This window comes from Anabas testudineus, chromosome 22, assembly GCF_900324465.2.
Source record: "Anabas testudineus chromosome 22, fAnaTes1.2, whole genome shotgun sequence".
NCBI lineage: Eukaryota > Metazoa > Chordata > Actinopteri > Anabantiformes > Anabantidae > Anabas > Anabas testudineus.
The window spans coordinates 463,144-491,077 of record NC_046630.1 but is presented as its reverse complement, the minus strand read 5'-3'; the positions used below and the strand labels follow the sequence as shown (position 1 = coordinate 491,077).

General features: G+C 44.6%; 2 protein-coding genes across 3 annotated transcripts in view; both read left to right on the top strand.

Annotated features, from left to right (window-relative positions):
- The window catches only part of kiaa0586 (KIAA0586 ortholog), a 34,184-nt gene extending 18,847 nt beyond the window's left edge, over positions 1–15,337 (top strand). Inside the window, exons 10-29 of the mRNA XM_026339321.1 lie at positions 757–895; positions 1,020–1,480; positions 2,104–2,176; positions 2,366–2,530; positions 2,612–2,819; positions 3,123–3,275; positions 3,566–3,696; positions 3,920–4,060; positions 4,596–4,780; positions 4,852–4,976; positions 6,298–6,470; positions 6,549–6,693; positions 6,770–6,929; positions 7,056–7,318; positions 8,419–8,471; positions 8,580–8,690; positions 8,798–8,918; positions 9,799–9,935; positions 10,031–10,070; positions 14,104–15,337. Of these exons, the coding sequence (XP_026195106.1) occupies positions 757–895; positions 1,020–1,480; positions 2,104–2,176; positions 2,366–2,530; positions 2,612–2,819; positions 3,123–3,275; positions 3,566–3,696; positions 3,920–4,060; positions 4,596–4,780; positions 4,852–4,976; positions 6,298–6,470; positions 6,549–6,693; positions 6,770–6,929; positions 7,056–7,318; positions 8,419–8,471; positions 8,580–8,690; positions 8,798–8,918; positions 9,799–9,935; positions 10,031–10,070; positions 14,104–14,234 (3,115 nt within the window). The 3' untranslated portion in view covers positions 14,235–15,337. The remainder of the gene's footprint in view (positions 1–756; positions 896–1,019; positions 1,481–2,103; positions 2,177–2,365; positions 2,531–2,611; positions 2,820–3,122; positions 3,276–3,565; positions 3,697–3,919; positions 4,061–4,595; positions 4,781–4,851; positions 4,977–6,297; positions 6,471–6,548; positions 6,694–6,769; positions 6,930–7,055; positions 7,319–8,418; positions 8,472–8,579; positions 8,691–8,797; positions 8,919–9,798; positions 9,936–10,030; positions 10,071–14,103) is intronic.
- Positions 15,338–16,381: 1,044 nt separating this feature from the next.
- Positions 16,382–27,581, top strand: dact1 (dishevelled-binding antagonist of beta-catenin 1). Of its 2 annotated transcripts, none has more exons than XM_026339603.1 (4): positions 16,382–16,881; positions 19,221–19,335; positions 19,418–19,543; positions 21,351–27,581. In XM_026339603.1, the coding sequence occupies exons 1-4, from the start codon at positions 16,645–16,647 to the stop codon at positions 23,354–23,356; spliced, it is 2,484 nt and encodes an 827-aa protein (XP_026195388.1). In that variant the 5' UTR covers positions 16,382–16,644; the 3' UTR covers positions 23,357–27,581. The 2 variants fall into 2 exon arrangements, with proteins under 2 accessions (XP_026195388.1, XP_026195389.1); XM_026339604.1 differs by having other exon boundaries at positions 16,384–16,881; positions 19,418–19,537.
- The last annotated feature ends 353 nt before the right edge of the window (positions 27,582–27,934 follow it).

Sequence of the window (27,934 nt, the reverse complement as noted above, 5' to 3'; positions counted from 1 at the left end):
AAGCTCATGAATTATTGGTGGCACGTAAAGTTCTGTAGAGTGAAGAAAACAAAAGAGGAGATTAGGAACTGAAAGAGGAAAGAAGCCAACGAGAAAGGAAGAGAGGGGGAGGGAAGCAGAGAGGAGAGGTCCTCCCTCTCTCCTCTCCATGAATGAAAGCATCTCAGCATCTCTGCTCCCTGTCGCCATGAGAAACCACTGAGGTGTTGCCTAGCAACAGCAGCAGCAGACCGCCTGCAGCAGCTGTGTGAGTTTTACTCAGCTGGTAAATGACAGAGCAGGAGGTCACAGTGGCGGCCATTTTATCCCCGCCCGAAACCTCCACACCTCCTCTTGTGGACTCTGGAGGCAGGAGACTCAAGCAGTAACTCAGTTGGCATCGTAGTCATCTACGAACCCCAGGTCAATGGTTCGATTCCTGGTTCTTCCTGACTACCTGTCAGTGTGTCTTGGACAAGACACAGAAACCCCATAGTAGCTCTGATTTGTACTTTCTGGCAGATGCCCAACCAAAATTTCCCCAAAGGGATCAATAAAGTATGTGATTATTATTATTATTGTTATTACTCTCCTTGTTCAGTTTTAGCTATCTCTGTTAGCTTCATGCATTTTTGTACCGTTTCCTTTTATTCTGCTCCTTTCAAAATAAGACGCTGCGTGTTTGAGGGGAAATTACTTTAGAGGAGAAAATCAAACTTTGTGTTGCACTTATTTACATCTCCCCTTAACTCTGCTGTTCTCTGTCTGTCTTCCCAGTGTTTCCATGGCAACACATCCACCTGAAGGAACTCACCTGCAGTCTTCAGCCAATTACAGTCAAGAGGCAGCAAAGAGAGCCAATGAGGTGCTCAGGGAGATGGGACGTCTGAAGAGTGAGATGAAGATCTTGCTGACGGTGAGTAGACAGATTCTGGGTTTGTTCTGGAGTCTGAGAGAAAGCTCAACTTGGGACATTAATACAACAGAGTCCTAATGTCTGTGCAGAGAGGTTTTGTGATCTGAAGTCTGTTGCCCCACAGCCAGAAAACTCTCTGAGAACCACCAGTCCTCTACCAGACCACCTTCAATCCCAGCAAAACCAGACTCAGTCCCAACAAAACTACTCCAACTTATATCAAAACCACTCAGGGTCTGAAAAAAAACAATCCAATCACAGTTCGTCCAAGAAATCCCAGTCCCATGAAAATCAGTCCCATCCAAAACACTTCCAGTCCCAACCAAACCAGACCCAATCCCTAAAATTCCAGTCCCATCAAAGCCTATTCCAAGAAATCCAGTCCAAACACAGTTATAACCAGCAGTCCCAGTCGATGCCAGTTCAGAGGAGTCCTGTGGTTCCATCCCTGTTGGAGGAGGCGGGTCAGGTGCTCCGTCGGGTTCAGCGACAGAAGAAACATCTGGAAGAAAACCTAGAGGCTCTGCTGAGAGTCAAGACCGGAGAGGTCCTTCACTGCCAACTGGAAGCGCTGGCTGCTAACAGGTAGCTAATGTGAACGAGTCTGCTAACAAGTAACTACCTCCAACCGGTCGTCTACTAACAGGTAGTTGGTGCTAACAAGTAGCTACTACTAATTTACAGGCTGTTACCAGGTAACTGCTGGTAATTAGCTGGTGTTAATGTTTGCTAACAGGTGACTAACCATTGTCCAGGCTAAAGCTAGCCATGTGTGTACTGAAAGTTAAGTCAAAGTCTACTTTGTTGTCCATTCTACCACATGTAGAGTACATGCAGAGAATTAAAACTGCAGTTTCTCTCATACCCATGGTGAATACAAGAGAGCGTTAAACAAAAGAGACGAAAATATTTTTACTTTTCTAATTGTCACTGTTCTGGTTCTTACCCCTCCAAAGGACCGTTTAGAATCAGGTTTAGATTAGAGTTGGGATAAGGGGATTGTTTTACATGAGCGTCCTCACAGCTACACAAAGACCAGTGTGTGTGTACCGTATGTGTGCGTTTATTATGATGATTGACAGACGGCCTGCAGCCTGCGTTGACATCACTTTGATTGACAGCTGTCACTTTCTATTCCCTTTACTTAATAATTAAAGATGTTTCTTACTGAACATTATACCTGTTTTCGTGTCCTGTGTCCTCTGCAGAGACTGGACTGAGGAGGTTCGGATCAAGAAGACCGTGGATGCCTGGATCAACACCTTAACCAAAGACATCCAGGTGACAGCACAGCAGGGTTCGGTTCCGATATCTGGTTCTGGTCTTGAAGGGTTGTCACATTCTACTGGGAAGTATCAGAAATGGAACTTAACCCTCAGTGTTTAATGTTTGGTTGGGGTTAGGGTTAGGGTGTTATGGGGAGCAGCTAGGTCTTAGCTCGTAACTCAGACAGATATTGGTTTTCCTCAGGCTGAGATATCAGAGGACGCCGTCATTGCGGTGACATCACAGCAGGGTGCTGCTGAGTGCTCCCCCCACTCGGTGAAGGGGAGGCCAATGAGCACGCTCAGAAGAACAGGAAGTAAGACAGCCAGTGGAAAAGGAAGCAGACTGCAGACAGCTGTACGCAGAGTGGTAAGGCTGAACTCTTGATTTGATTCACATCATCAGTGACACACAGGTGATCAGTGTGTCACTGATGATGTTTATTAGCAGGTGCAGAGGGCGGAGCCTGACAAGATGAAAGGCGTGGTGACAGACAGCGAACAGGTGGAGGGAGAATCATACCTGACACGTCTATACGGCAGAGCTCCGTATGAAGGTCTGAGACGAACTTTGAAGAAGAGTCCATACCTTCGCTTCAGCTCACCTGCCTCAGCGCTCGGCAGAAAGCCCCGCCCCCGCCTAGTGGAAAGTGTGAGAGGTAAAGAAAAACATGACCTTATTTGTAGAAAAAGGATTTTGAGCAAACCTTTGAGCGTCTGTGAGTCTGTTTCCATCCAAATGAATAAAGATTCTGAAAAATGAATCAGCATAAGATAATTACGTGTGAATCTGACTGATGGAGATCGACAGTCACTGCAGAAGAACAATCCAAGTTGAACATTTTCTTATAATTTAAATTTTATATGTGTAAATATTGTTAATGTCACTCTGACCTGTAACTTTAACAAACTTTGATCAAACATTAGTTTCTTGAATTTCTGCTCTTTCTCTTTTCTATCAGGTGTGAAGGTGAAGTCTTGTAAGACTCAGACATGTTTGGCTCCACCCTTCAGTCTGTCACCTGTACGGCATCATCGCCCCACATTCAGCGCCACCCACATGACCTCTACTGACCGTATTGACATTCAATCTGTTCCCATGGCGATCCCTCTGGGCAAGTTAACTAATTACCAATTAACATCTACAGATTATTACTGTTTGTTTGGGTGTAAATAAGACTGTCTGTAAGGACCCCATTACCTAGAAATTCCAGTGTAGTTCCTGACCTTTACAAGTACAAGACCTTTATTTATAAACGTTAACAGTCAAATCTCAAATCAACAAAACATAAAAAGAAAAGAAACTATAAAAAAAGTACTAGTACTATTAAATAGTACCAGTAAAAGAAAAAGAAAAATTAACATGGAAAATAGAAAAAAATTAAATCTAACCCTATGTCCACAGGTCATCCCAGGGTGAAGTCGTCCTCCAGGCGTCTTAATGAGCATCAACAGGAAGTGACATCACCACCTAGAGCTCCTCTTGCAGCCAGCGTAGTTGCCATGGACAATGGAGCACCTGAGCAACAGTCACATGTGAGCTGTTGTTCGATCACACACAGAAACTCGTGGTGATAGTTAGAACACGTCTGCTTCACCTTCTACAGAATCTGTTTTAATGTTGTGGCCTCGGGAAAACCTCTGGCCCTTCAAAACTATGTTTGGCCCCCAACTGAAGTTTTACCTTTTTAGATAAATTGTTTATTCACTTTTTTTTTTTTAACAACAATTAAGTCGACAGGTGTTGTTGTGTTGACAGAGGGTGGAGCAGCTGGATGCAGGTGAAGCTCCACGTCCTCCATCACGCACTGTTGACATTGAGAGGAAGAGTGAGGAAGAGGAGGATGAAGAGCTGATCTTCCCCGGTACTGACTTCGAGTCTGTGGCTGATGTCGTTCAGGTAAACCTTCACCTTCCTCTCTTCCTCTTCACCGTGCACGTGAAAACTAACTGGTTCCAATGTGAGTCAGCTGCAGTCCCACAGCTCCACCTGCTGGACAAACAGAAAACCACACTGACCTCCGTCATCCTGAGGAGACGAGACCCGAACATGGATCGATTCTAAACCCAGACACGTCAGACCACTGAGACGTTTTCTGTCTCATATCAGCTCTGAGAGGAGATGTTGGTCCCACATGGATTTTGGACACGTCTGAAGTTCTTTGTCAGGTGGTTCTGCAGGATTTGCAGATCTAAAAGTCTTTACATGAAGTAGAGTTTGTGTTTTCATGACGGGACAGTTTCTATAAGGACTCAGTTTTTCACTCAGTCAATCAGTATTTTAAATTCCAAAAACTGGAGCACCGACCTGGGTTTATCTGTATGTATCTGCTGTGTATTTTTGAGTCACGTGTTCTAGAGCTGGTGGAGAACTCAGTTTTATTTCAGTCTACAGCAGAAGAAAAAACACCACTACTCTTTGTTTCTACCCTTAGGAGGAGGTGAGTGTGGTGGGTGAGGAGGCTGTAGAGTTGGATGGGGGTCCGTCTCCTCCTCCAGTCCTGTACCAGGGTCCACACTTCCCTCCTCAGGCTCCTTGTGTCCCCCCTGCCCAGGATCAGGGCCCCATCCTGGTCTTTGGCCAGCACAGAGATGCCCTGGAGGACCGGCTGGTGGAATGGTGAGAAACCAGTCTGAACGGTCATGTTATGGCTTTTACTTGTTTCTACTGTGCCACTGTCTTGTGTTCAGGGTGGAGCAACAGCTGATGTCCAGGATGATCTCAGAGATGTACCACCCCCCTTGCTCTGACCCCGCCCAGAACATTTCCACAGACCAATCAGAGGCTGAGGAGCGGAGCTTCACCTCAGACATTGGTGAGTGAACTGACTGACGAACCAATCAGAACAGAGCTCTTAATATTGGTGAAATTGGTGAATTGGTCATATTCTGTTAAAGGTTTGTAGGAGAGAATGGAAGATTGAGTCCAGTACAGACTAGTACAGACTAGAAACATTGCTAAAATTAGGAGCATCCTGTCCCAAAGTGATGCTGAAAAACTAGTCCATGCATTTGTTACTTCCAGACTGGACTATTGTAATTCATTATTAATAGTTTGTCCCAATAACTCATTAAAAAGCCTCCAGTTAATCCAAAATGCTGCAGCCAGAGTTCTGACTGGAATTAGTAAGAGAGATCATATTTCTCCTACGTTAGCTTCTCTCCATTGGCTCCCTGTAAAATCCAGAATTGAATTTAAAATTCTTCTCCTCACTTATAAATCCCTTAATAATCAGGCTCCATCTTATCTTAAAGACCTCATAGTTCCATATCTTCCAAGCAGAACTCTCCGTTCTCAGACTGCAGGTTTACTTGTGGTTCCTAGAGTTTCCAAATGTAGAATGGGAGGCAGAGCCTTTAGCTACCAAACCCCTCTCCTGTGGAACCAGCTCCCAGTTCAGGTTCTGAAGGCAGACACCCTCTCCACATTTAAGACTAGACCTAAAACTTTCCTTTTTTATAAATCTTATAGTTAGAGATGGATCAGGTGACTCTGAACCATCTCTTAGTTGTGCTGCTATAGGTTAGTCTGCTGGGGGAACTCTACTGATAGACTGAGCTCCTCTCCTCTATCCATTCAAATGCTACCATTGCATGTCATTAACTTTGTCTTCTCTCTCCTGTAGTTGTGTTTCCTCCTCTCTGTCTCCCTCTCTCTGTACTTTCCTGCAGGTATCCTCGGCCTGGAGCTGTACATCTCCAGAATCCAGTTGACCTGCCCAATGTTCTTGCTGCTTGTTGTTGTCTTAATTGCCTGCTGTTCTTTTCTCTCTTCTCTTTCCACTCACCCCAACCGGTCGAGGCAGATGGCCGCCCACTATGAGCCTGGTTCTGCTGGAGGTTTCTTCCTCTAAAGGGAGTTTTTCCTCTCCACTGTTGCCTAAAGCTTGCTCAAATGGGATTGTTGGGTTTTCTCTATAATTTTTTGTATAAATATTTTCTGTAAGGTCTTAAACCTTAAACACTTTAAAGTGCCTCGAGATAACTTCTGTTGTATATTGGCGCTATACAAATAAAACTGAATTGAATTTAATTTAATTGAATAGACCAGTACCAAACCGGGGGTGTATGTGTCAAGGAACAGCGATCTTAGACCAGGTGTGACTGAAGTGAGCGGTGTCTCTGCTCTCTGTGTAGTGGAGGCAGTGGGAGGTGCAGGTCTGCAGCTCTTCGTAGACTCCAACATGGAGGTGGACTCAGCTCTGATCAGGCAGCTTGTCAACGAGGTTCTGACAGAGACTGTCACTGTGATGCTCGGGCAGAAGGACGCACTGAATACAGGACCAGAACCAGGACCAGCAGCTCAGGAGGTAGAAAAACTCAGGGGTCAGAAAAACCTCAGTCTGTGTCTTTGTCCTGATCTCAAACTGGATCCTGCTCTGTTTCAGGAGACCCTGATTCTGCTGGTTCCCACACCAGTACCAACTCCTTCATCCAGTCCAATTCCATCTGGCAGAGAAGTTACGCCTCTGGCCACACCCCCTCTCTCTGAACCAATCAGCCAGCTGAATGAGGACCCTCAGCCAATCACAGGTGAGATGCAGCAGCAACAGGAGCAAATAAGTTGTTGCAGGTGGAGTCTAACAAGTTTTTCTGTCTGTGACCTCAGAGCATGTAGCCACACCCACCTCCAGCCCAGAGCCCGCCCCCTCTGCTGGTAGTCCACCTGACCTTAATCCTGCCCCGCCAACTTTCACCTGGGGAGACGCTGAGCTGCCATTGGACGAGGAGCGGCCAGAGGAACACCTGGAGACACACAGTCCACCACTGTACGTACGCTAACATCCAATGACTCATCAGACCACTGGACCAGGTCTGTTCTGATCCAGTTCTGGTCCGGGTCTCTCGGTCGGTTCTAGTGTTTTATTGGATCCTGACTCTCTCTCCTCCTTCAGGCTGATGTCAGTCGCAGAAGAGGAGCCTCCCCTCTCCTCCCCTCATCCTCCTCCTACCTCGTTTCTCCCTCCTGCTCCCTCGCCATCTCCTCCTCCCCCTGCTCCTGACCCCAGACCAGTGTCCCCCTCCATCTCCTCAGACGACTCCAGCTCCAGTAGTTCCAGTAGCAGCAGTGCAGTGACCGGGGAAACGGAAGCGGCGCTGAAACACATCTCAGAGGGAGAACTGCTCGTCAGCGTGAAGCAGCAGGCTGCTCTGACAGGTGCTCACCTCACCTGACTTCATCTCGGTCCTCAGCATCAAAAACAACAAAAAAACATATCAATCAGAAATGAACTGTGATTCTGAGGTTTTACTCTCATGTCGAGTTCATAATCCACTGCCACAGTTTATGATCCTGAAACGGTGGAAATGGTTTGTTTCAGCACCTCGAACACAGAATAGGAAGAAAGACAGAAGCTGTGAGGACGTGGTGGATGTTAGAGCAGCAACAGCAGCAAACGTCTTTAATTCAGAAAGGTTTTGTTTCTTCTTCTGGTAAAAGAAGGAAACGCTGCAACAGATGGACGTGATGCCGGGTTCTTAAAGAGAACCTGGCGGAAGTGAGGAAAGTGTTCTAGTTTTAGCTCCATAGGATTTAATGATGGTCAGAAAAATAAAAATAAAATATTCAGACTTTAACATGAGATGTGTAATCAGAACCGAATGACTCCTGAACTGGATCCAAAATGGACCTGTTCATCAGGACCCATTAGTGATTTTAAAATGGCTTCACTGTTAAACATCAGACACAGAGAATTACTGCAGCATTCAGCATTGGTTCAGTTTCTGATTCTGAAACATTTTATGTTGATGTGACAAATAACATTTAATCAATACTGTATGTAGAAAACTCTTTAGAGAAACAGAACTGAGCCGACACAGAGGAGGGGAAGGTTCTCAGCCGTCCAGGTGAAGTTGTGGTAAATTTACCTCCTCCTCATCAGGTCCAAACGTTTCACTACTCGTCAAGTAGCTTCAGTCTGAAGATAGTTGGTTAGAGAAGAAGGAAGTAAAGTTACCGCATCTCGACTCCCAGATATTTAACGCCAGTCGCTGATTATTACTCATAATCACTGTAACAACACGTCCGAATCATCACGTTGTATGTTCACCAGACGTGTTGTATGTTCACCAGACGTGTTGTATGTTCACCAGACGTGTAGCCTCTTCTCGTACATGTAAACTTACCAACTGTGAAGCGGGTGACGTGGGTCTCGGTGCTGCTCTGGGTCAGAGCGCGCTCTGCTGACTGACACCACAGTGAACTCTACATGTTGTTCTCATGTAAACTTTGAACTCTTGTTGTTCTCTCTCCGTCAGAGGAGGAGGCCGCGTGCAGTTTCTCCAGTTCTCTACGGGAGCTGCAGGACATGGTGAGGACCTCTGTGCAAGGCACGGTCAGGGGTTCAACCCCCACTCTGCTTACACACTGAAGGTCCTGCTGCACTAACACAGTGCTCTCCTGTCTGTCCCTCCTCCAGGACTTTGACTCCCCCAGTGAAGGACAGGTCAGAGATCATGATCTCCTACTGAACCTCCTGACCAAGATGGAGCAGGGAGCCTCCCACCAAGGAGAGAGACCACAGCCGGAGGTACACACCACACACACACACACACACACACACACACACACACACACACACACACACACACACACACACACACACACAGAATGATCTCTGACCTGCTGTGTCCTCAGAGCTCCTGTGGGAGGGAGGAGGAGGTGAGTGTTGGGGAGGTGAGAACTACAGAACCTTATGAGATGATCAAGGGTATGTCAGCTCGGCAGGATCAGACCTTCTCACCTGGACAGGTGGCAGGTACGTCTGCCTGCAGACACAGCTCGTGTCTGCTAATCTTTCTTTAATATGAAGCTTTTGATTTTTTACACAACCCTCGAGCTGAGTAACGTAAAAAACACTTTAACAAGAGGACAAGATAGAAATGAACGGAACTGTTTTTCATCTAACAGAACACCTGATTTTTTTTTCACATGCCACTGAACTAATGTCTTATCGAACCTAAACAAATTAAAATTGAAGCATCTATGAATGAGACGAAAACCCAAAGCTTTGACCTCGTTATTGCAGCTGCTGGTTGCAGTCAGAGGAAGTGGGAAACATTAAATGTGTTAATATCACTTCAGAAAATGAGCTTTTAAAAATATGTTGAAGTTTCTTCTCTGAGACGCTGTTTGATAATAAAATGATGCTGCTGAAAAATCTCCCTCACGACACAGTGGGTTGTGGAGAGAGCCGCTGTGTGAGGATGTAGGATTTTCCAATGAAGCCACAAAGACCTTAATGCACCAATAAAAGTATCTTAAACTCAGTGTGAAAGGCTGATATAATCTCTTTACTCTGGTTGTGGTAACAGCAGCATCCTGGAAAAACTGTTCAGTGTTCATTTAGCTGAAGAGAAAACGTTAAAAGAGCTTCACAACTTTCAACTCTGCTCATAATAAAAGCACAGACAAGTTTTTCTGCATGCGTTGATTGAAAAGCAGTTTGTTTGATCTTCTTATGTTCCTGCTTACAGACTTTTTGTTAAAGCAGGATTAAAAAATAAAAATAAAAAAGATAAAACCATAAACTAATAAAACCACCGTGCTACAAGATTTAAAAAAAAACTTTAAAGAAGTAATTGATGCTGATGGATTTGATTTTAAATGATTTGACCATGTTTTGTTTTGTTTTTTAGACGTGTCAGAAGTCGGTTTTGAGTCAACCAATCAGGACCTGATGGGTCCCCTTGGTACACTGACCTCTGACCTCCAGACTGACCTGTCACTGTCTCTGCTTCCTGCTCACCTGGAGAACACACACACTGCAGCACAGGTGAGATTCACCCACACATTTTAAGGTTGTTCTGCTGTGTCCTGACATCAATTTACAGTAACCAGGTTAAAATCTGTGTGTGTGTGTGTGTTCAGGTCGTTCCCTTCCTGGTCAAAAAGAACAACAGACAAACAGGTAGGAAACCAAAGAGTTCTGCACATGCTCAGTGTCGTCACTAAGAAACACTAAGACTTTAAAGTCTTAATCTCCTATAATCATATTCAGAGTTTCTGCGGATCCTTAAAGCGTCTTAAATTAGAATTTTAAAATGTATTTAATAAATCTACCTGGATGGCAGGTTTGTATAGGTAGGTTAAATTAAATTAAATTAAATTAAATTAAAAAAATTAAAACGTAACGTGGACAGTCACTGTGCTGTAAAACAAGTGTTTTACGGACATTTGTGTTTGTAACAGTACAAAGTGAACAAGTGGACCTCGGGTCAGGTGTTCTGTGATTATGGTGAATCTGTGTTTCTCAGAGCAACAGAAACGTCTTTGCTCTGTGGTTTATGAACCAATATTGGTACTGAAATCCGGAGAATGGTTGATGTTCAGCTGTTGTGCAGAGACAGATTGTATGAATCTAAATTTAGCTCACGTAATATGTTGATAGAAATGTCTCATTTAAAACTGGGGCGGCTGGATAGTGTAGTGGTAAGAACGCTGTCCTCTGTGCTGGAGACTGGGGCTCAAATCCCAGCTGCGGTATATCTCAGGTAGAGGTCCTTAGACCCCGCCAACCTCACCGGTACAGCAGGTGTTTTTATTTACTTCATATCAGCTTGTCAGTACTGCTGCCTACTAGTAGTATTATTCAGTTCTTTTCAAGTGTAACTAGTCATTTACCCCAAATCAAGGGGTGGCTGTGGCTCAATAGGTAGAGCAGTTGACTGCCAATCACAGGATTGGTGGTTCGATGCCATGTCACATGCCAGAGTGTCTTTGGGCAAGTGAACTGAACTGAACTGAACCCCTAGTTGCCCCGGTGAGTCAGGTCAGCTGCAGCAGCTCTGCCATCGGTGTGTGAATGTGTGTGAATGTGTGTGTGTGAATGGGTAAATGAGACGCAGTGTAAAGCGCTTTGAGTACCAGCTAGGTAGAAAAGTGCTATATAAGTGCAGAACATTTACCATTTTTATTTCAATTTCAAATGAAGGCATTTCGTCCTTCGATACAAACTGAGCTGCAGATCATCCTCCGACCACCAGAGAGCAACGTCTCCCTGTGGTTCTACTGTCGTTACCTGCTTCTACTGCAGTTCTGATAGACTTTACTGAAGATACTGCAGACAGAAAACCACACGAACAAGCAATCAGTACAGTAACAATAATTTTTAATACAAATACTAAAATACTAAATGGTCAGTTTATTAGGAACACAACGTTCTGCAGTAAAATTTCCTCCATGCTGTTTGTTATTCACTCATAAAAACCTCGAGAACATGAGTTAGAGGTGTAGAGAACTTTACTAATCCTCAGGCACGAGACGGAAAGTTGTGCCATGTCAATAGAAAATTAGTGTTTATTATGTATTTATTTGCTGATTTGATTCACTGGTCTAATGACAGAGCAGCGGTGTGTGTGGTTCACACTGTAAAACCCACTGAGGACATCTTGTGATATTGAGCTGTATAAATAAGACATAATGAGACAACTGTATTTAACACACAGTAGAAACAGGGTTCTGTGTGTGGAGCTGCTCTCCATACATGGTAATGTTTACACTGCCCTGCTTTGCTGTGTGTGTGTGTGTGTGTGTGTGTGTGTGTGTGTGTGTGTGTGAGTGAGAACATGCTGACGTTCCAGACTCGCTTACACTACTCTCAGCAGTAACAGGATTATTCTCCTTATTAACTCATGTGTCTGTAAAACATCAGCAGATGATGAAGACTGTTCGAGGTTTTTGAAATGTGCTCATTTTATCTGGTAGATGATGTGGACTAGTTTGTTCTCCTGTTTCCTGTCACAGTCCGGGTCCTCAGACTCTCAGACCTTGTGTTTGATTGGCCAGCGTTCAGAACTCGGCTCGTCTCGTTCCCTTTGGTTTTCAGTTCACCTTTCAAACCGCTGCAGTCTTATGTGGAGAACAAGTCTTCTGCAACATAACTCGTTGATGAATCGCGTTCCTGCTGAGTCACTAAGATGACCACTGTATTTCAGTTTCCTCCTACAACGTCAAACAGCTGCTGTTGTGAAAACTTTCCAGAGTTGAACAATCCAGTCTGTGACTGTTACAAACCACCGAGCTCAGATCTGTTCGTCCTGAATCATATTCATAGCATTTACAGAAACGTTGTTGAGTCGCTGACGTCAGGCGACAGAAGGTCACCGGGTTTAAGAAGCTTCTTGTTTTTAAAGCAGAGATTCTGGGTTCAGCAGCTGCAGTTGATTCCACAGCTGCTGCGCAAGTCTGAGTTCTGAGTTCGTTACCTCACGTCTTGGAAAATGTAAAAACCTTTTTTACTTTCAGTCATTTTTTTTCATCAGTTTTTTACCAACATAGTTCAAATGTTCAAGCTAGGCGTGTTTTTAACGTGTTCGAGCTCACTGTGACTTTAAACAGTTGAATCGTTCTGTTTCCTCCATGAGGAGTTTTAACTCCTGCTGAAGTGTAGTTATAATGTAAACAGGAAGTGGCGGTGTGAGAGTGCGTAAACACAGATCCTTTACTAAACCAACAGGGAGGGGGGAGGGGGGGGGGGCTGTGTCAGTGACGTGTTTCAGTGTTGACTTTAGCTCTGAGCACACAGACTCTGTTCTCACATGAACTGACCCTCAATGTGTTTCTCACACACCAGCAGCTTCACTCAGAGACGTGTCACATGTTCAGGCTGCGATCAGTAACATCAGCGCTTCTCAAACCTGCAACCAAAAAGCTGAGGATCAACACAAGACCTGACTGTAACACGGTGCACACACGGCACATGTTGGAGCGTTTATTCTGCTTCAACGACTCGCTGAGTTTGTTCACGTTGGTTTCTCTTCTTCCTCACTGATTCTGTAGAATCGGAGACGAGACTTTTCATCTAATTTCAGTTACATCAATATTTAAACTGCGTTTTGTACGAATGACGACATCGAATCGTGTTCCCTTTAGGTGAGAGGTAAAGTTTCGGTTTAAAGAGATAAATAAAGAGAAGACAAGAGAATTCAAAATCTGTTGCCACATACGAGGAATTAGTCTTGACCATATAGAAATGTACAGATTTGCCCTGAGACTCTTAGAAAGAGTGAGAAGTGAGAACATTTTACAAAGTTTGAACATTTTTACAAAGTTTGAACATTTTACAAAGTTTGAACATTTTTACAAAGTTTGAACATTTTACAAAGTTTGAACATTTTACAAAGTGAGAAAATTTTACAAAGTGAGAAAATTTTTACAAAGTGAGAACATTTTACAAAGTGAGAACATTTTACAAAGTGAGAACATTTAACAAAGTGAGAACATTTTACAAAGTGAGAACATTTTACAAAGTGAGAACATTTAACAAAGTTTGAACATTTTACAAAGTGAGAAAATTTTACAAAGTGAGAAAATTTTTACAAAGTGAGAACATTTTACAAAGTGAGAACATTTTACAAAGTGAGAACATTTAACAAAGTGAGAACATTTTACAAAGTGAGAACATTTTACAAAGTTTGAACATTTTTACAAAGTTTGAACATTTTTACAAAGTGAGAACATTTTACAAAGTGAGAACATTTAACAAAGTTTGAACATCTTTACAAAGTGAGAACATTTTACAAAGTGAGAACATTTAACAAAGTGAGAACATTTTACAAAGTGAGAACATTTAACAAAGTTTGAACATCTTTACAAAGTGAGAACATTTTTACAAAGTTTGAACATTTTTACAAAGTTTGAACATTTTTACAAAGTGAGAACATTTTTACAAAGTGAGAACATTTTTACAAAGTGAGAACATTTTACAGTTTGAACATTTTACAAAGTTTGAACATTTTTACAAAGTTTGAACATTTTTACAAAGTGAGAACATTTTACAAAGTGAGAACATTTTACAAAGTGAGAACATTTAACAAAGTGAGAACATTTTTAGTTTGTGACGACGTCCGTCTGATGATTTCAGAGTCTCTGGGTCGTTTCTGCTGTTTCGGTCCCAGAAGAAGATCTGGAGCCTTCCAGTGATCTGTTGTTTGTCTCTGCAGCAGGATGGGAGCAGCGGGGGGGAACCAGGAGGATGGATGTTCACCTGCCCTCCATCACACCAGAGGAGGAGGTGATGGAGCAGCCGCTCAGTGCAGCAGATACAGACTCCTCCACCAGCGACCTTTTCTAGAAAGGAGATCATTTGTGAATTCAGCCTGAGGCTGATCAACATGTTGACTTTAAAATCAATAAAAGCTTTTCAGAAACCGTGTCTGTCACGTGACACTTTGAGGAAGCTGGAGCTGGTTTGTGGTTCTGTCCACGTCCTTGCGGTGTTTTTGGGCTTCTGTGGATTCAGGACTGAAACCAAAACCTGATTCTAACCTGAACGCAGAAACCGTTTGAAGGTGAGAGGATAAAATGTGCTCACAGGTAAAAAACAGAGACAGTTCTCTGTGGACCTGTGGATTCTGTGATGATCAATATTCTCAGACGATCAGCTCATCTCAGCCTCAGGACACAAACACATCGAACACGCTGATCACACGGCTTCTCTTCATCTACCTGTTCGTTCTTCAGTCGCCTGACTGAATTTTTTAATTTTTTTTTTTTTTTTTTTTGGGGGGGGTGGGGTTGATCCCGTGGGGGTGGTTTACAGTTCTGTGCCCGGGGCCCTGCTGTGTCTTAATCCATCCGTGTTCTGACCTGCTGGGATTTGTCCTCCTCCACACCTCTCCATCACCAGGTACCACAAACAATAAGCTCCGTTGTCACGGCAACACCCTTCCCCCCAGCTCCCGACCCGGGCTCGTTTTTGTCCTGTAAACGGTGAATTCAGTCTGTGGACGACTGGTCTGTGACTGGGTTTAGTTTGGGTTCTGGGTTCTGTCCTGAGCTGGGGAGTGTATATGTGCTCTCATTCTAGCTTTATATCTCTGTCAGGACATTTTATCTGGTACTCAGTTCTTCAGACCTGGTTTTGGTTAAACTCAGGTTTAAGATAAACCACATTAATACAGACAGACAGGAAGTCCCAGACCCATACTTTCACATTAAAATAATTGACGTTACTGGAGCTCATTAATTAATTAACACAGTTAAAAACTGAAGTGACCCAAAAACCCAACAAAGACGCATTGATTCATAAATTAATCGGTTCACTCACAGATTATTACATTCTTATTATATTATTATAACATTATTATTAGATTATTATTATTATTTGTCAAAATATCATATATAATATACAAAATATATATAAAATAACAAACGTGTAAACCCTACAGATTATTTATTCTGATTAAAATCAGTTGTTTGTGAAATAAAAAAGTCATAAAAACTAACGAATGATTTCATTTGTCCGTGATTCATGTGTAGATTTATCTGAACATGTGATTTTTATTTCTGTGTGCAAACGTTTTTCATTTGATCAGTTTCTCTAAAAACAGAATCATCACATACAAACATCCTCTGCATGTCAGAGGACCGATGAACTGGGACGTTCACTGGTGAACTGAACCTTTATTTGTGTTTTCAGTTTAAAACCTGTAATAATTTAAGCACCAACAACAAGTTTCTGACTTTAGAATTGAACCTTCCTGAACGTCGGCTCCTTCCGGATCTTCATTTACACTCTGGCTAAATTTCTTTTCAAGCAAACATTTGTCATCCTTCGCCTCAGGGGAACAAATATCTGGTGGAGGAACAAAGAATCTTTCCCTCACTGGGAAAGCTGAGTCTTGATCAGCTCTGCTTTAGTCTCCTTAGACAGGACTGAACCTTGCCCCTAGTCTTGTAGCTGACCTTTAACCCTCCGCTGGAGGACTCTGCCCTGTGTTCACCTGCTCCTTCATTTCTATTATTACACCTTCGTCCTGTCCTCACTCCACTGTTGGTTCTTAACTTTACTTTTCACTTTCTAAAAGTTAATATCTGTCTGTCAGTCAGTATTTTAAAAATAAGGTTTTTTATTTAGTTTGTGTTAAACAGTTAAAGTTAAACATCAGCTGTTTGGACCTGAAACATCAAGTTCCCACAAGTAAACACAATCAGACAGGAAGTCATCTGTACGACACTTCAAAATAAAGGGCCAACAGAACTCAAGTAACTGGATTTTCAAAAATCTAGATAAAAAAGTAGCTTTTCTATCAGCGGCCTCGTATTTGTTGTGATAAAACGTTCTTCTCTTTCTTTCTGTCTGAAACTTTAACAACACTGCAGTTTCCTCGTGTTGTCGTTTCCACGGTCAGGAGAAGACGCTTTATTGTGAAGGTCCAAACAGGTAGGGTATGTGAGTGACGTCACAGTCGGTCCGTGCAGGGGGCGGGGTTTACCGGACCGCCGCCGTGCCTCCGTCTGTTCCGGTCTTCGGGAGCAGCGGCAGCAGGACGGAGCTCGTCCCGAGTCTCCTGCTGGAATTTACCTGGACGTCTGCCTCCGTGGACCCGGGACCGGTTTTTCGGATTTACTGATCCGGTGTCTGTTGCCTCCTCTGCGGCACAGCGACCCGCCGCGCTCCGCTCTGCACCATGCCGTTACGGTCCCGCAGACCCTCCGGACCCTGACCCTGCAGAGAGCTTGAGGTCGGTCTGACCGGGGACATGCTGCCGACGGCCGCCTCCAGGCGGGACAGAGCCGCGGACCCGGACGCTGCGGAGCGGCTGCGCTCGGTCCGGGAGCGGCTGGAGGCCACCGTGTCCGGACTCGGGGAGCTGGAGTTCCTGCGGCAGCGGCAGGAGGTTCTGGTTCGGGCGGCGCTGGAGCTCCGGGAGGAGGTGGAGCTGAGCTCCGAGGAGAAGCTGCTGGAGGAGAACATCCTGCTGCTCAGGAAACAGCTGGTAGGTCCGACCTGACCCCCCAGAGCCCAGTCTGGACCGAGGGACTCTGTGTGCTGAGAGGTCAAAGGTCAGGGGTGAAGTCAGGGTCAGTTTTCAACTGGTGAAATAAAAAACATAAGAAGTAAAGGTACATGTACCACAGTGTACAAATACATAGTAAAAGAAATATTTGAAGTACCACAAGTAAAACTACTGTTTATACAGAAACGTGGATACTCCATCATGTACTACTGCAGTTAAAGTAACAAGTGTACTTCAGTACTGTACAGTAGTGTAGAGTAAATGTACTTAGTTACAATAATCACATAGGAATATTTCAGTGTGTGTAGTAATTATACTTCATTTAAGTATAATTACTACACACACGTGTCTGTGTTGCTTTCAGAACTGAATGTGGATCAGCAGAGTCCTGAGGAGAGGGTTTGAACCGCGTCTCTGTGGTTAATAAATCCAGACTCACATCTGAACTAAAACAGTTCCTCCTTTTGTTCAGGTCTCACTAGTCCACTTATGATTAAAGGAGACGGTGTAAAACTGGATTCATCCAGACTTTGTGGATGTGGTTTTTGTGTTTGTGGACATCGTCCTCCGGCCGCAGCTGCTGGTTCTAGACGTCAGATCAGTTCTGGGACGCGTCTTTGTGTCCTGCTGGAGAAGCTGAGACCCCTCGAGCAGATACTGCAGCTGTTTTGTGTTTTGGAGGATTCAAGTCTTGTCTTTACAGACTGAGACCTGGTCCCCCATCAGGACTGTTTTAGTCCTCCTCTCTGTTGTGTCCATCCTGCAGCTGCAGCTCTAAACCTGAATCTGGATCACATTAGCGCCCCCCTCCCCCCTCTAACCAGAAACAAATGGAGATTCCTACGAGCCACTGGAAACTCTGCAGATCCACTTTCAGACCAAACTGTCTGTACAGGAAACACAGGAGACTGGGTCTGATCCAGGTCCCGGTCTGTGCTGGACTTCAGAAGTAAACGGAGATCCAGGTTCAACTGTGGACGTGGATCCTGGATCCTGAACGTTTCGAGTGCACGAAACGAGTGCAGTGACGGTTTTTGAAGGCCGGGGCTGAGGCTGCTGAGCTGATTCTGGTTTCAGGAGGCGCAGGACCAGCAGCAGGACTTTGTGGAAACATGGACTCTGGACACGTCTCGTCCTCATATCACAGTGGTTTATGGTTAAAATCTGGCTCAGACCGGTCCAGTCCACAGACAGACCTGCATGAATTAACTGAGGTCCTGAGTTTAGTGCGCGTCTGTGACATCACTTCCTGCTGCGAGGGGCAGGGCCTGAGGCTGTCAGCTGGTTGATTGACAGGACAAACAGCTGGACGAGCGTCGTGTGTTTGAACAGCTGCTGCTAACACACTCTGTCTGTCTATAGCTGTGGGGACACTCCCCACCCCCACCCCGGACCTACAGTAAACCTGATTCTAATCTGACCCTAAACCAGGTCTGATCCCTGTGGAGGAATGCCCCCCCCCTCAATGAGGGAATCGAACCGCAGAAAGACGTGAACACACGCTGAGCGGAGCCCCCGCCCCAACAACACCACCCTCCTGGGACGGGAAACATGCAGCTGCTCACAGGTCATGTGCTGCATTCCTGAGACTGAGCTGAGAACAGAAACACTGACGTGTCCTCACGAGGTCCGACACAAACAGGACTCAGCTGCAGAACCAAAGACCAGGACTCAGAGCACGGCTCCACCCTGTTCGGCTGTCTTCACACAGAGATTTGTTCTGGGTCAGAACCGCAAAGGGGCTGTCCGATTCTTTATTAAACCCAGAGGGACCAGGATTTGCCTCGTTACAGCTGCTCACAGTCCAAAAGGACCAGAACCAGAGAAAGATCCACAGCAACTTCATAGTCAGGAGAGCAGTAAACTGTGGCAATGATGATGAGTCATAAGTTCCTGATCCAGTTAAAGAGGGAGACAGGTGACAATCCAGAACCTAACATAGAATCAGGAGCTCTGTTGTTCTGGTCCAGTTGTTTCTGGGAATTCAGACTAAAACCTGCAGCCGTGAGGTTTCAGCTGTTCGGTGTCGGACGTTAAACGTCTGGTGAAGGTCTCACTGGGATCCAGATGTTGTGCTGCTTGGTTTGGTTCAGAGTAAATAAAAACGGGTTGTGTCACGTTTGGTACTGCAGCAACCCGGTCCAAAGCAGATCTGAGTCCGGCAGCTTTCAGCCGTTCATCTAGTGCCGTCGGTCCATTTGGATTCAGTGTTGAAGTGTTTGTTCTGGTTCCTGTTCTCTGCTTTGTTTAGCACAGGTTCCCTCACAAAGAACCAATCAGATGTGGATCATTAATCCAGAACTCTGTGTGTTTCTCAGAACTGTCTGAGGAGGAGAGACGCTGGTCTCATCGGTCAGTTACAGGAGCTGGACCGGCAGATCTGTGACCTGAGACTGGACCCGGAGACGGAGATCGACAGTCGACCGAGCTCAGGTGAGACAGACAGAGAGAGAGAGACAGACAGAGAGAGAGAGACAAAGAGACAGATTAACCCTGTGTTGACCTCTGCCCTCAGGGTTCTACGAGCTCAGTGACGACCCGTCTTTCTCCGTTTCTCTCTCGAACTCGTCAAACTCAGTCTTCAGTGAATGTTTCTGTTCGGCGCCGGACGCTGACGGACGTCTGCTGTCTACAGGTACAGGTGATCAACAAGGACCTCTTCCTCCTCTTCTTCCTCCTCCTCTTCCTCTTCCTCTTCCTCCTCCTCCTCCTCTTCTTCCTCCTCCTCTTCCTCCTCTTCTTCTTCTCCTCCTCCTCCTCCTCCTCCTCCTCCTCCTCTTCTTCTTCCTCTTCCTCCTCCTCTTCCTCCTCCTCTTCCTCTTCTCTTGCACCTCCTCCTCCTCTTCTCTCCTCTTCCTCTTCCTCCTCCTCCTCCTCCTCCTCCTCTTCTTCCTCCTCTTCCTCCTCCTCCTCTTCCTCCTCCTCCTCTTCTTCCTCCTCTTCCTCCTCCTCCTCTTCCTCTTCCTCCTCCTCCTCTTCCTCCTATCTTATTTACATCTACTTCTACCAGTATTTTGTATGTTCCACATGAATCTGGTTAAATCAGTAAATGCGTGTTAATCTAATCTAAAACCTGATCTTCAGTCGCTGCAGCTCTGTGTTTCACAGCGAGCGGTGAACAAACTCTCCTCTGGTCGGTTCTGGTCCGAGAACCGTCTGAAAAGAATCTCCTCTAATTTTTGGAAGCATATGAGTCCTACTTCTAAAATAAGTAGAGAAGTAATCTGATTACTGAGTGTTGAATCAACTGGCCGTGAGCTGATGTCTGGATGAACAGTCGGTCACATGATGTCAACGAACCACAGCTCCCTGCAGCCTGATTGGTTCACTGAAAAACTAAAGAAACCACAGAAACCACAAACTGCTGCAGGGTTTCTGGCTGAAACTCTGTTCGTACTTTGTATTGATAATGATAAGAAGTGTGAACACTCCCAAACACACAGGACCAACCTGAGAGCATCTTATGTGCAGAGTGAAGTGATGTTTAGTAGGAACTCATTGAGAAACCAGTGAGCCGTCATGAGGAGCCACGTGGAGCCACTGGATGTCCAAATCGCAGAGCTTCAGATTTCGAGACCCGTCCACTGACCAATCACAAGTGCTGGTGTTAGCATGCAGCTAGTTTTTAGATTCTAGGCGTTTTACCCAGAGGTTCACTTTGACTCTGTAACAGAAAGGTTAATGACTGCTGAGATTCCGTAGCTGCTGTACAACTGGTTTTAACTAGAGAATAAACACTGATGTTAGATCAGCAGTAACTTATCGAGGTTCGTTGGTAGCCCTGATACACTGATGTTAGCTGTTTACTTACCAAGTCCTGAGTGAGCCCAGGATGAATGAATGTATTACGCTCCTGTACTGACACCTTCAACTGCTTATATGGACCCAAGCAAAGAAAATAACATCCTTAATGAAATATACAATACAGTTGCCTTTAGTCTTTAGTCTTGAGTTGTGTTTCTAATGCTGAGCAGCCCCCACAGTGTAAAACGTCCCCCCACAAACCTCCTGTGTCTTTGAACGTCTACTCCGTTATAGGTTCTGTCATACGGATCAGTTTTATTTCATGTCCAGGAACAGTGGTGAACACTGAGGGTTAACATTTCACAGCACACTGTCTCCACAGAGAAGAATTTTCCACTTACTAATGCTGTGCTCTCCATCCACAGCCAACAGGGTCATTACCACATTCAACAGAACTGCACTGCTTGGAAACAGCTCTGCCCAAATCAACTTCCTGTCAGCTGTTGACACTAGGAAACAATGCAACACTGAAATAAACTTAGATCTGTTTAGACTGTTTATGTCTGAAACTGTGAAATGTTTAGGAGACTGGTTTACAGCAGACCTGCACAGTTTTTCTCTCGTGCATAAATCATCCAGAGCCTTCAAATATCTGCAGCTGTGTCTGACTCTGCTGCTAAAATTCTTTCTCTTTGTCTTTTCAGATGAGCTGGCCAGCTGTTTGGAGTGTGACGGTCTGGTTGGAGGACTTTGTGATGACTCGTCTTTCTCTGGTACAGTTCGTCGCTCTTTATCAGCTCCTCACCCTTCCACCCTGGACCCTGTTTCCTCGGTGGCCTGTGATCAGCTGAAGTACCACTGCGACCTGGTGGCCAGAAATGGCAGTGACGTGTATCGGTATCCAAGCCCACTTCACGCTGTGGCTGTCCAGAGCCCCGTCCTTCTGCAGATGTTGGGTCACGGAGGTCACAGTGGTGATGAAAGATTTCTGAAAAGCACTGAGGCTGGTGTTGAAGCAGAAACCTCCTCTATTTCTGCTTGTCTGTTAGGGCCTCTTGTACCACAAAGCTCGTCTTGGCCGGCGCCTTCATCTTCCTCTTCTCTGATTCCATCCCACAAGCAACTAGACGGTTACATCTACAGTCTGCTGCAGCGGAGAGCCCTGCCCGTCAGGACCAACAAACCTAGAACCAGCATTAGCACTGAGCCGTCAAAGAGCATCCTTAGGCAGGCCAGTCTTTGTGTGAGGCAGGCTTCTGGATCTGGGTTAGGGGCTATGAGAGGATCTGAACTAAAATCGTCTCGGATGACTGGAGGAGCATTAGCAGAGGATCCTGCCACCTCATCTCTGCAGAGGCAGTGGTCTGTGGAAAGTAAATGTGAGGAGCAGGAGACCCAAAATGTCTTTTCTAGTGGCAGTGTTGACATGCAAACCGGGAAGTTGAACAACACTGGCATCCAAACTAGCACTAACAGTCTGCTGAAAAATAAAAACAAAGGGCAGCTTCCTCTCTCAGCAGTGCCCACAGCGACTCCTCCTAAAGACTTCAGGGAGCTGGGGAGTCCAAAAGTTAACTCCACCCCCAAAGACACCAAGCAGCCGTGTTACCCCCCTGATCAGGAAGTGCTCATCAAATCACCTCCAACTGTCAAAACACAATTAAGCACTCTCAAGAACAGCCCCAAGCCTCTCCAAACCAGCCACACAGGGAAAGGTGAGAGGTCAGCGCCTGAACTTGCCAGTCTAGGTTCTTCTTCCCAAAGTCAGGAAGAAGGAGGAGGAGGAGGAGGGCGTAGCAGCCAGCAACAGAACATCAAACATCGTAAGAGTGGCAGCAAGACTGTCAAGTTGAAAACGAGTCAGGCCTCTGAATTCAGTGAGCCTGTGTCTGAAAGAAGACGGGATAAATCCCACCACAGGTCGGGTACTAGAAAGACACGGCTCCTGGAAGATGAAGGCTCCACCCACATTAAAGTCTCAAGGAGACTGGCCGGTGGTGCAACTGGAGTAGGCTCCTCCAGAATCAAACGCCTCCCTGCATCTATCCCAGAAGGCCGAGTTCTGGACAAACAGAACACATCAACACTGAGCAGTGTGAGATCAGCTGCATCCAGGCATCACCATGGAAACCACCACCATCATCATCACCGTGGGCGTGACCAGGTCGTGGTTGTTGCCAAACCGAAGCACAAACGAAACGATTACCGGTGCTTACGGGCCATCATGGAGGTCTCATACGATGAGGCATTCGGGCGCGCTCATCGGTGTCAGAGAAAGGAGCAGCTGAGCCATTCTGCAGCCAAGGTGTGCCATCCCTCAGGTGGGCAGATGACCAGCCCGTACTCCTACACTGGAGGAAGTGACTCTGAGTATTCAGCCGAGTGTGCTTCGCTCTTTCACTCCACCATTGTGGACACCAGTGAGGATGAGAGATCCAACTACACGACCAACTGCTTTGGAGACAGTGAGTCCAGCAATGAGGAGTACATGGAGGAGAGCGCCAGTGACACTGAGGAGAGTGGGGGAGGTGGGACACATGGGATAAGCAGGGGATGGAGCCAGCTAGGGACACCTGGGGCCAGGGCAGTGGGGCAGAAAATAACTCCATCTCAGGCAAAGGCCTTTGTCAAGATTAAGGCCTCTCACAACCTGAAGAAGAAAATCCTAAGGTTCAGATCTGGTTCGCTCAAACTCATGACCACTGTATGAGTCAGCCAGAGGCCAACCGGACCAGCTGGTGCCTTACCGATGCACTTCCAGTCTAACTTAGAGCTACATTTCAATGAGCTCCAAGCCTCTTTAGTGTAAACTACAGAAGCAGCAGTTAACACCAGGTAACGCTCCTAAACATGTACTCATAAAAGTTCATAACGACTCGTACTCCTAACACATTTAAATACACTTTTCTAAATCACATACTGTACTTTGAAATCTGTCTTGTAGGATTTCTGTGTAGGCTTTGTGGGCAACTTCTGTTTGTAAAGAGTTGGTTTGGAGTTTGGATGTAGCAAATCAAGTACCTCGGCTGGTGTAAACCTGGGTACTAGTGAGACCTGAGAGGGGAATCGAGTCCTCAGTATGATTTAAACTAATGCGCTGTCTACAGTCAGGAAGCCTTCTGTCGTCTTTCAGAGCCTCCACTTAGTGTTTTTTTGATTCATTGCAAATACATTTAGAAATCTAAAATGTTCAGTCTTTGGTGCCTGTCTTTCAGGATGTTTTAAAACTTAAGGCCATGTGAGTATGTTACTCCTTTGAGTTTGCTAACATGCATATTGGTTTTGGTCGTATTCTGCATTCAATATTTATATTTGCGTTAGCTGGGTGTTCGTACTCCTGTTTGCAACTGTCTGCAGGTGTCTGAGAATCTGTACCAACAAAGAGTATTTAGAAACCTGGATCGAGGACTTACTGCAGGCGCCTCAAATCCAAAAACCATATGACATCACCTTACATTCAGCACTTGGTGGGATTATCCGATTGTCAGATGATCTAACATGAACCATGAAGCTACCTGAGGCCGTTGGTGTTTCTGCTGCTGGTCTCTGGTAGAAGTGAGGTTTCATTTGTTCTGTGGAGAGTTGTTTGGAAAGTTCTTCAGATGGTTCCTCAAACATTTCTTAATGTTTCCAGATGGTTCTTCAGAAGGTTGTCTAGAAAGTTCTTCAGATGTTGATGGTTCAGGTGGGGCCGTGCTGCAGTAATCTTTTTATTTCCTGCACTTTGAGGCTGTTGCCTTGTCTTGTATTTATTTTCACGTTAACGTTTCGCTGCAGCGCCAAGCCTCAGTTTTATTAGACTATCCCGATTTAAGTTGTTGTTGTTTTTTGAAGAAAGCTATTTAAGCCTAATATATTTGCTTGGTACATATTGGATATCACATGCTGTATGGTACGAACGGACTGACAGATGGTTCATCTATAGTCTGATGTCTCCTTTTTAATACTTCCACCACAACCACCTCTTTACGCAGCATCTAGAGGTGAAACTTGGACTAAAAGTGGACGAAGCTCATCTTCTTCAGTTCTTTCATATCAGCAGAACGACTGTTTCTCTGTGGGACTGTTTGGATCAGACACGCGGATGAAACATGAGGATTTAACTGTGTTTTTTACTTTTGTTGCATTAGTATCACAGCATGTTGCTTGTCCTTTGTCAAACCAGCTACAACATGAAATAAATAAATAAAGTTACGGAAACACTGTTGAAATCTTTGTGAAATTTAAACCAAATACATTCAGTAAATGACTTTTTGTTCACAGTTAAAGCAACAAAATCCTCTTATTCTCTGTGCTCTCGATAAAACTCATCTCGTATGTCCAGTAAAGACTGTGGGACATGTCCAGGACATTTTTAGGCTGAAGTAGATTAGATTAGATTAAATTAGATCACTTGTAACATGATCAGTAAAACTGTAGTGTTTCTAAAACTCGTTGATGATGATTCACGCTGCTGCTAAATGTTAGCTCTCTGCATTGGTTTGCATGTTAGTCTGAAGTCTGTGTAAAGGGGACTTTGGAAACTAATCATCAGTGGGTCCACCGGTATTTGTTGTCACCTAATTAGTCAATTAGCAGCACTTTTCCAGTGTTTTCTCACCTGTAATGTAGCCATGCTAACAGTTAGCTTGCTGTCTTTGTGCTAAGCTAGGATAAACACGTCCTGAACGTACAGTATCTCTGCAGAGAGAGAGACACTGAATGTCTCAGCTTTACTTTGCATGGAAACTGAAGTTTTTGCTCAGAACATCAGCCTCTGACCACAACACTGTTGAATACAGAGCCTTAAACCGAGTCTGCTGGCAGCTCTGTTCTGGTCCCGAGTTTACACGTTGCAGATATAATTAGCTCCTACGAAGCCACACGAAGCCCATTTTCAGCTGTCACATGCCGTCTCTCTGTTGAGACCTATTTTGAGTTTCTGAAGACGGTTGAAGGCTTTTTGTGATTAACAAGCTGATTCACGGTCAACTTGTAAATAACCACATATTCAACTGATGCTGTGTGTGTAACGTCTGTGTATCCAGTACTGGTGCTTCACCTTTGTACGCTTCATTAAACCTGGACTGTACCATCACAGTTTCCTTGTTCTGTTTGCTCCTCGCAGCCTGGAGCGCTCGTGTCCCAGTGTTAAGCTGCTTCACACACTCATAAACCTTCTTATGTGCGTTTTTCTCCCACCAGCAGCTCAGGGAACAAATGTCTAAATCTGTCTGTTGGACCAGAAGTGCAGTTGGAACGAGTTCAAAGAACGTCCAACACTTCGCTCCATTCTTATATCGGTAGGTTTGTTGCTGCAGCTCCGTGTTTGTCTGCATGAGTGAGGCGTTCAGGTACACTCAGGATCTAAGGCATCGTTACTGCAGTTCTGTGTTTAAAAAAGGAGAAAAGACTCTTCACACTGTGTTGATGAGCATGATGCAGCTGATTCGTGTAACACATTGAACTAACGTGTTACGTCTTCCTTCTCATTTCTACTCGTTACGTTCACTACTATTCAGGGCGACATCTTTTAATATTGTTCCATTATTTCCCTGTTTATCTTCATCATGTTGTTACGTCCCAGTTTCTCTGCTCGGATCTTATTGTATCTTGGTTTGTGTCATTTCATCTTGTTGCATCTCACTGTGACCTGTGAGGTCTCGTCTTGGTTTTCTTCGGTTGTCTTGCTGGAGACAGTTTGAACTCATTTTGTTCTGGTTGTCGTCTTTGCAGCTCAGGTTTTATTTCACTTTGTGTCTCCTGTCTTGTTGCATCTTGTCTCATTGAAGCTTTGTTTCTTCGTCTAATTATGTCTCAGTGCATGTTGCTGCGTTCAGTTGTGTCTTCTTGTTGTGAACTTGTCTCTTTGCATTTGGTTTTGTCTCGTGTCTCGTATCCTATTTTGTATCGTTGCCTCTCATGATCTGTGTCTCACGTTGCAGTTTGTTGTGTCTATGTCCCTCGTCGCAGCTCGTATTGAACATCAACACGTCGACTCTGTCTCAGAGAAACCGCTGTCGTCTCTAATTAACGTGACCACAAATCATCGTGTTGATGCAGAGACAGTTCAGACACAGTTCAGCTGCTTCGTCCGCAGCTCGTTCTCAGTGGAAGAATTTAATCTGTTGCTCGGATCTGAATCGTCTGATTTCGTCTGGCCTCAGGCTTCATCGCTCAGACAAACCTCTGCGTTCCATCCCCCAGTCTGTGCTGCCAGTCCTGGCTCCTTAGATTTCATTTAGATTTAGTTTTATGTGAAGAAGCGATTAAGGAAAGAGAACAACAGAAGACAATGATCCGGGAAGACAGTGTGGGTTTATGTGGTTTACAGCATTATATGAAGGTTTAGCAAGGTCATGTGTTTGGGGTACTTATGAGTACATGCAGGTATTGTAGTGTTTTGTGGATCTACAGTAGTAGTATAGCAGTATCATGTGGGAATATACAGGTATTTCTTGTGAGTAGAGTTATTAACTGTAGTTGTAGATAATATTAAGATTAACTATTCGTCCAGAAAGCTACATGCTGTGTCGGCATGTTTGAGTTTAAATAAGAAAATTAGGAAATTCACAAACATAAAGAAATAATAAAAGAATAATAAGGCTGTGACATGAACAGCTTGAATAATTCAAAGAGAACTCTGTACTAAGAAATGAAAAGAAATCACAAAGTGCTGATAATGTTTCCGCTAAATCAGTATTTGACGGACCCCCACCCCCCCACCCCCCAGTTAAACTGTAAAACACTGCTGCAGGACGGGAACGAATGAGGCGGTCTGATCCTTTTTCAGAGCTGAATACAATGATCATAATATTATAATCTATCAATATTAAAAGAACAGTATAAGTTCAGCTATTCTACTATTGGATCATCTCTTATAAGGTCTTAAATGTTTAACACTGTAAAGTGCCTTCAGATGACTACAAATAAAATAGAATTGAATTGATAATTAACAAGTGTATTACAGTGTGAATGTGTATATGCAGTATATAACATGTACATGTGTCCATCTCAGTACTTCAATGTGGAGATATAGGTACAGTAAGACTGTTTCTGGTTCATGTTTTATTTAGTTTCTAGATGTAATCCTGGTTTGTTTCTCTTTTTTTATGGAAGTTGATTTTAAATATAATAGTAACATGGGAAAAATGATCACGAAGTAATAAGTAAGAAAATCGAAGGTATTACATATATTCACGTATATTCTACAGAACACAGCAGACAATAAAACAGTAACATCCTGGAAACTGATGACTGAGGAATTCCACAGACACACGGGACAATTTTACAGCGTAATAAGTGAAGT

Bases quoted from the DNA above. Each gene is read 5' to 3' on its own strand.
- dact1 (XM_026339603.1), top strand. From the start codon at position 16,645: ATGCTGCCGACGGCCGCCTCCAGGCGGGACAGAGCCGCGGACCCGGAC. The intron at 19,336-19,417 runs GTGAGACAGACA...CTCTGCCCTCAG, and splicing joins CGACAGTCGACCGAGCTCAG to GGTTCTACGAGCTCAGTGAC. The intron at 19,544-21,350 runs GTGATCAACAAG...TTGTCTTTTCAG, and splicing joins TCTGCTGTCTACAGGTACAG to ATGAGCTGGCCAGCTGTTTG.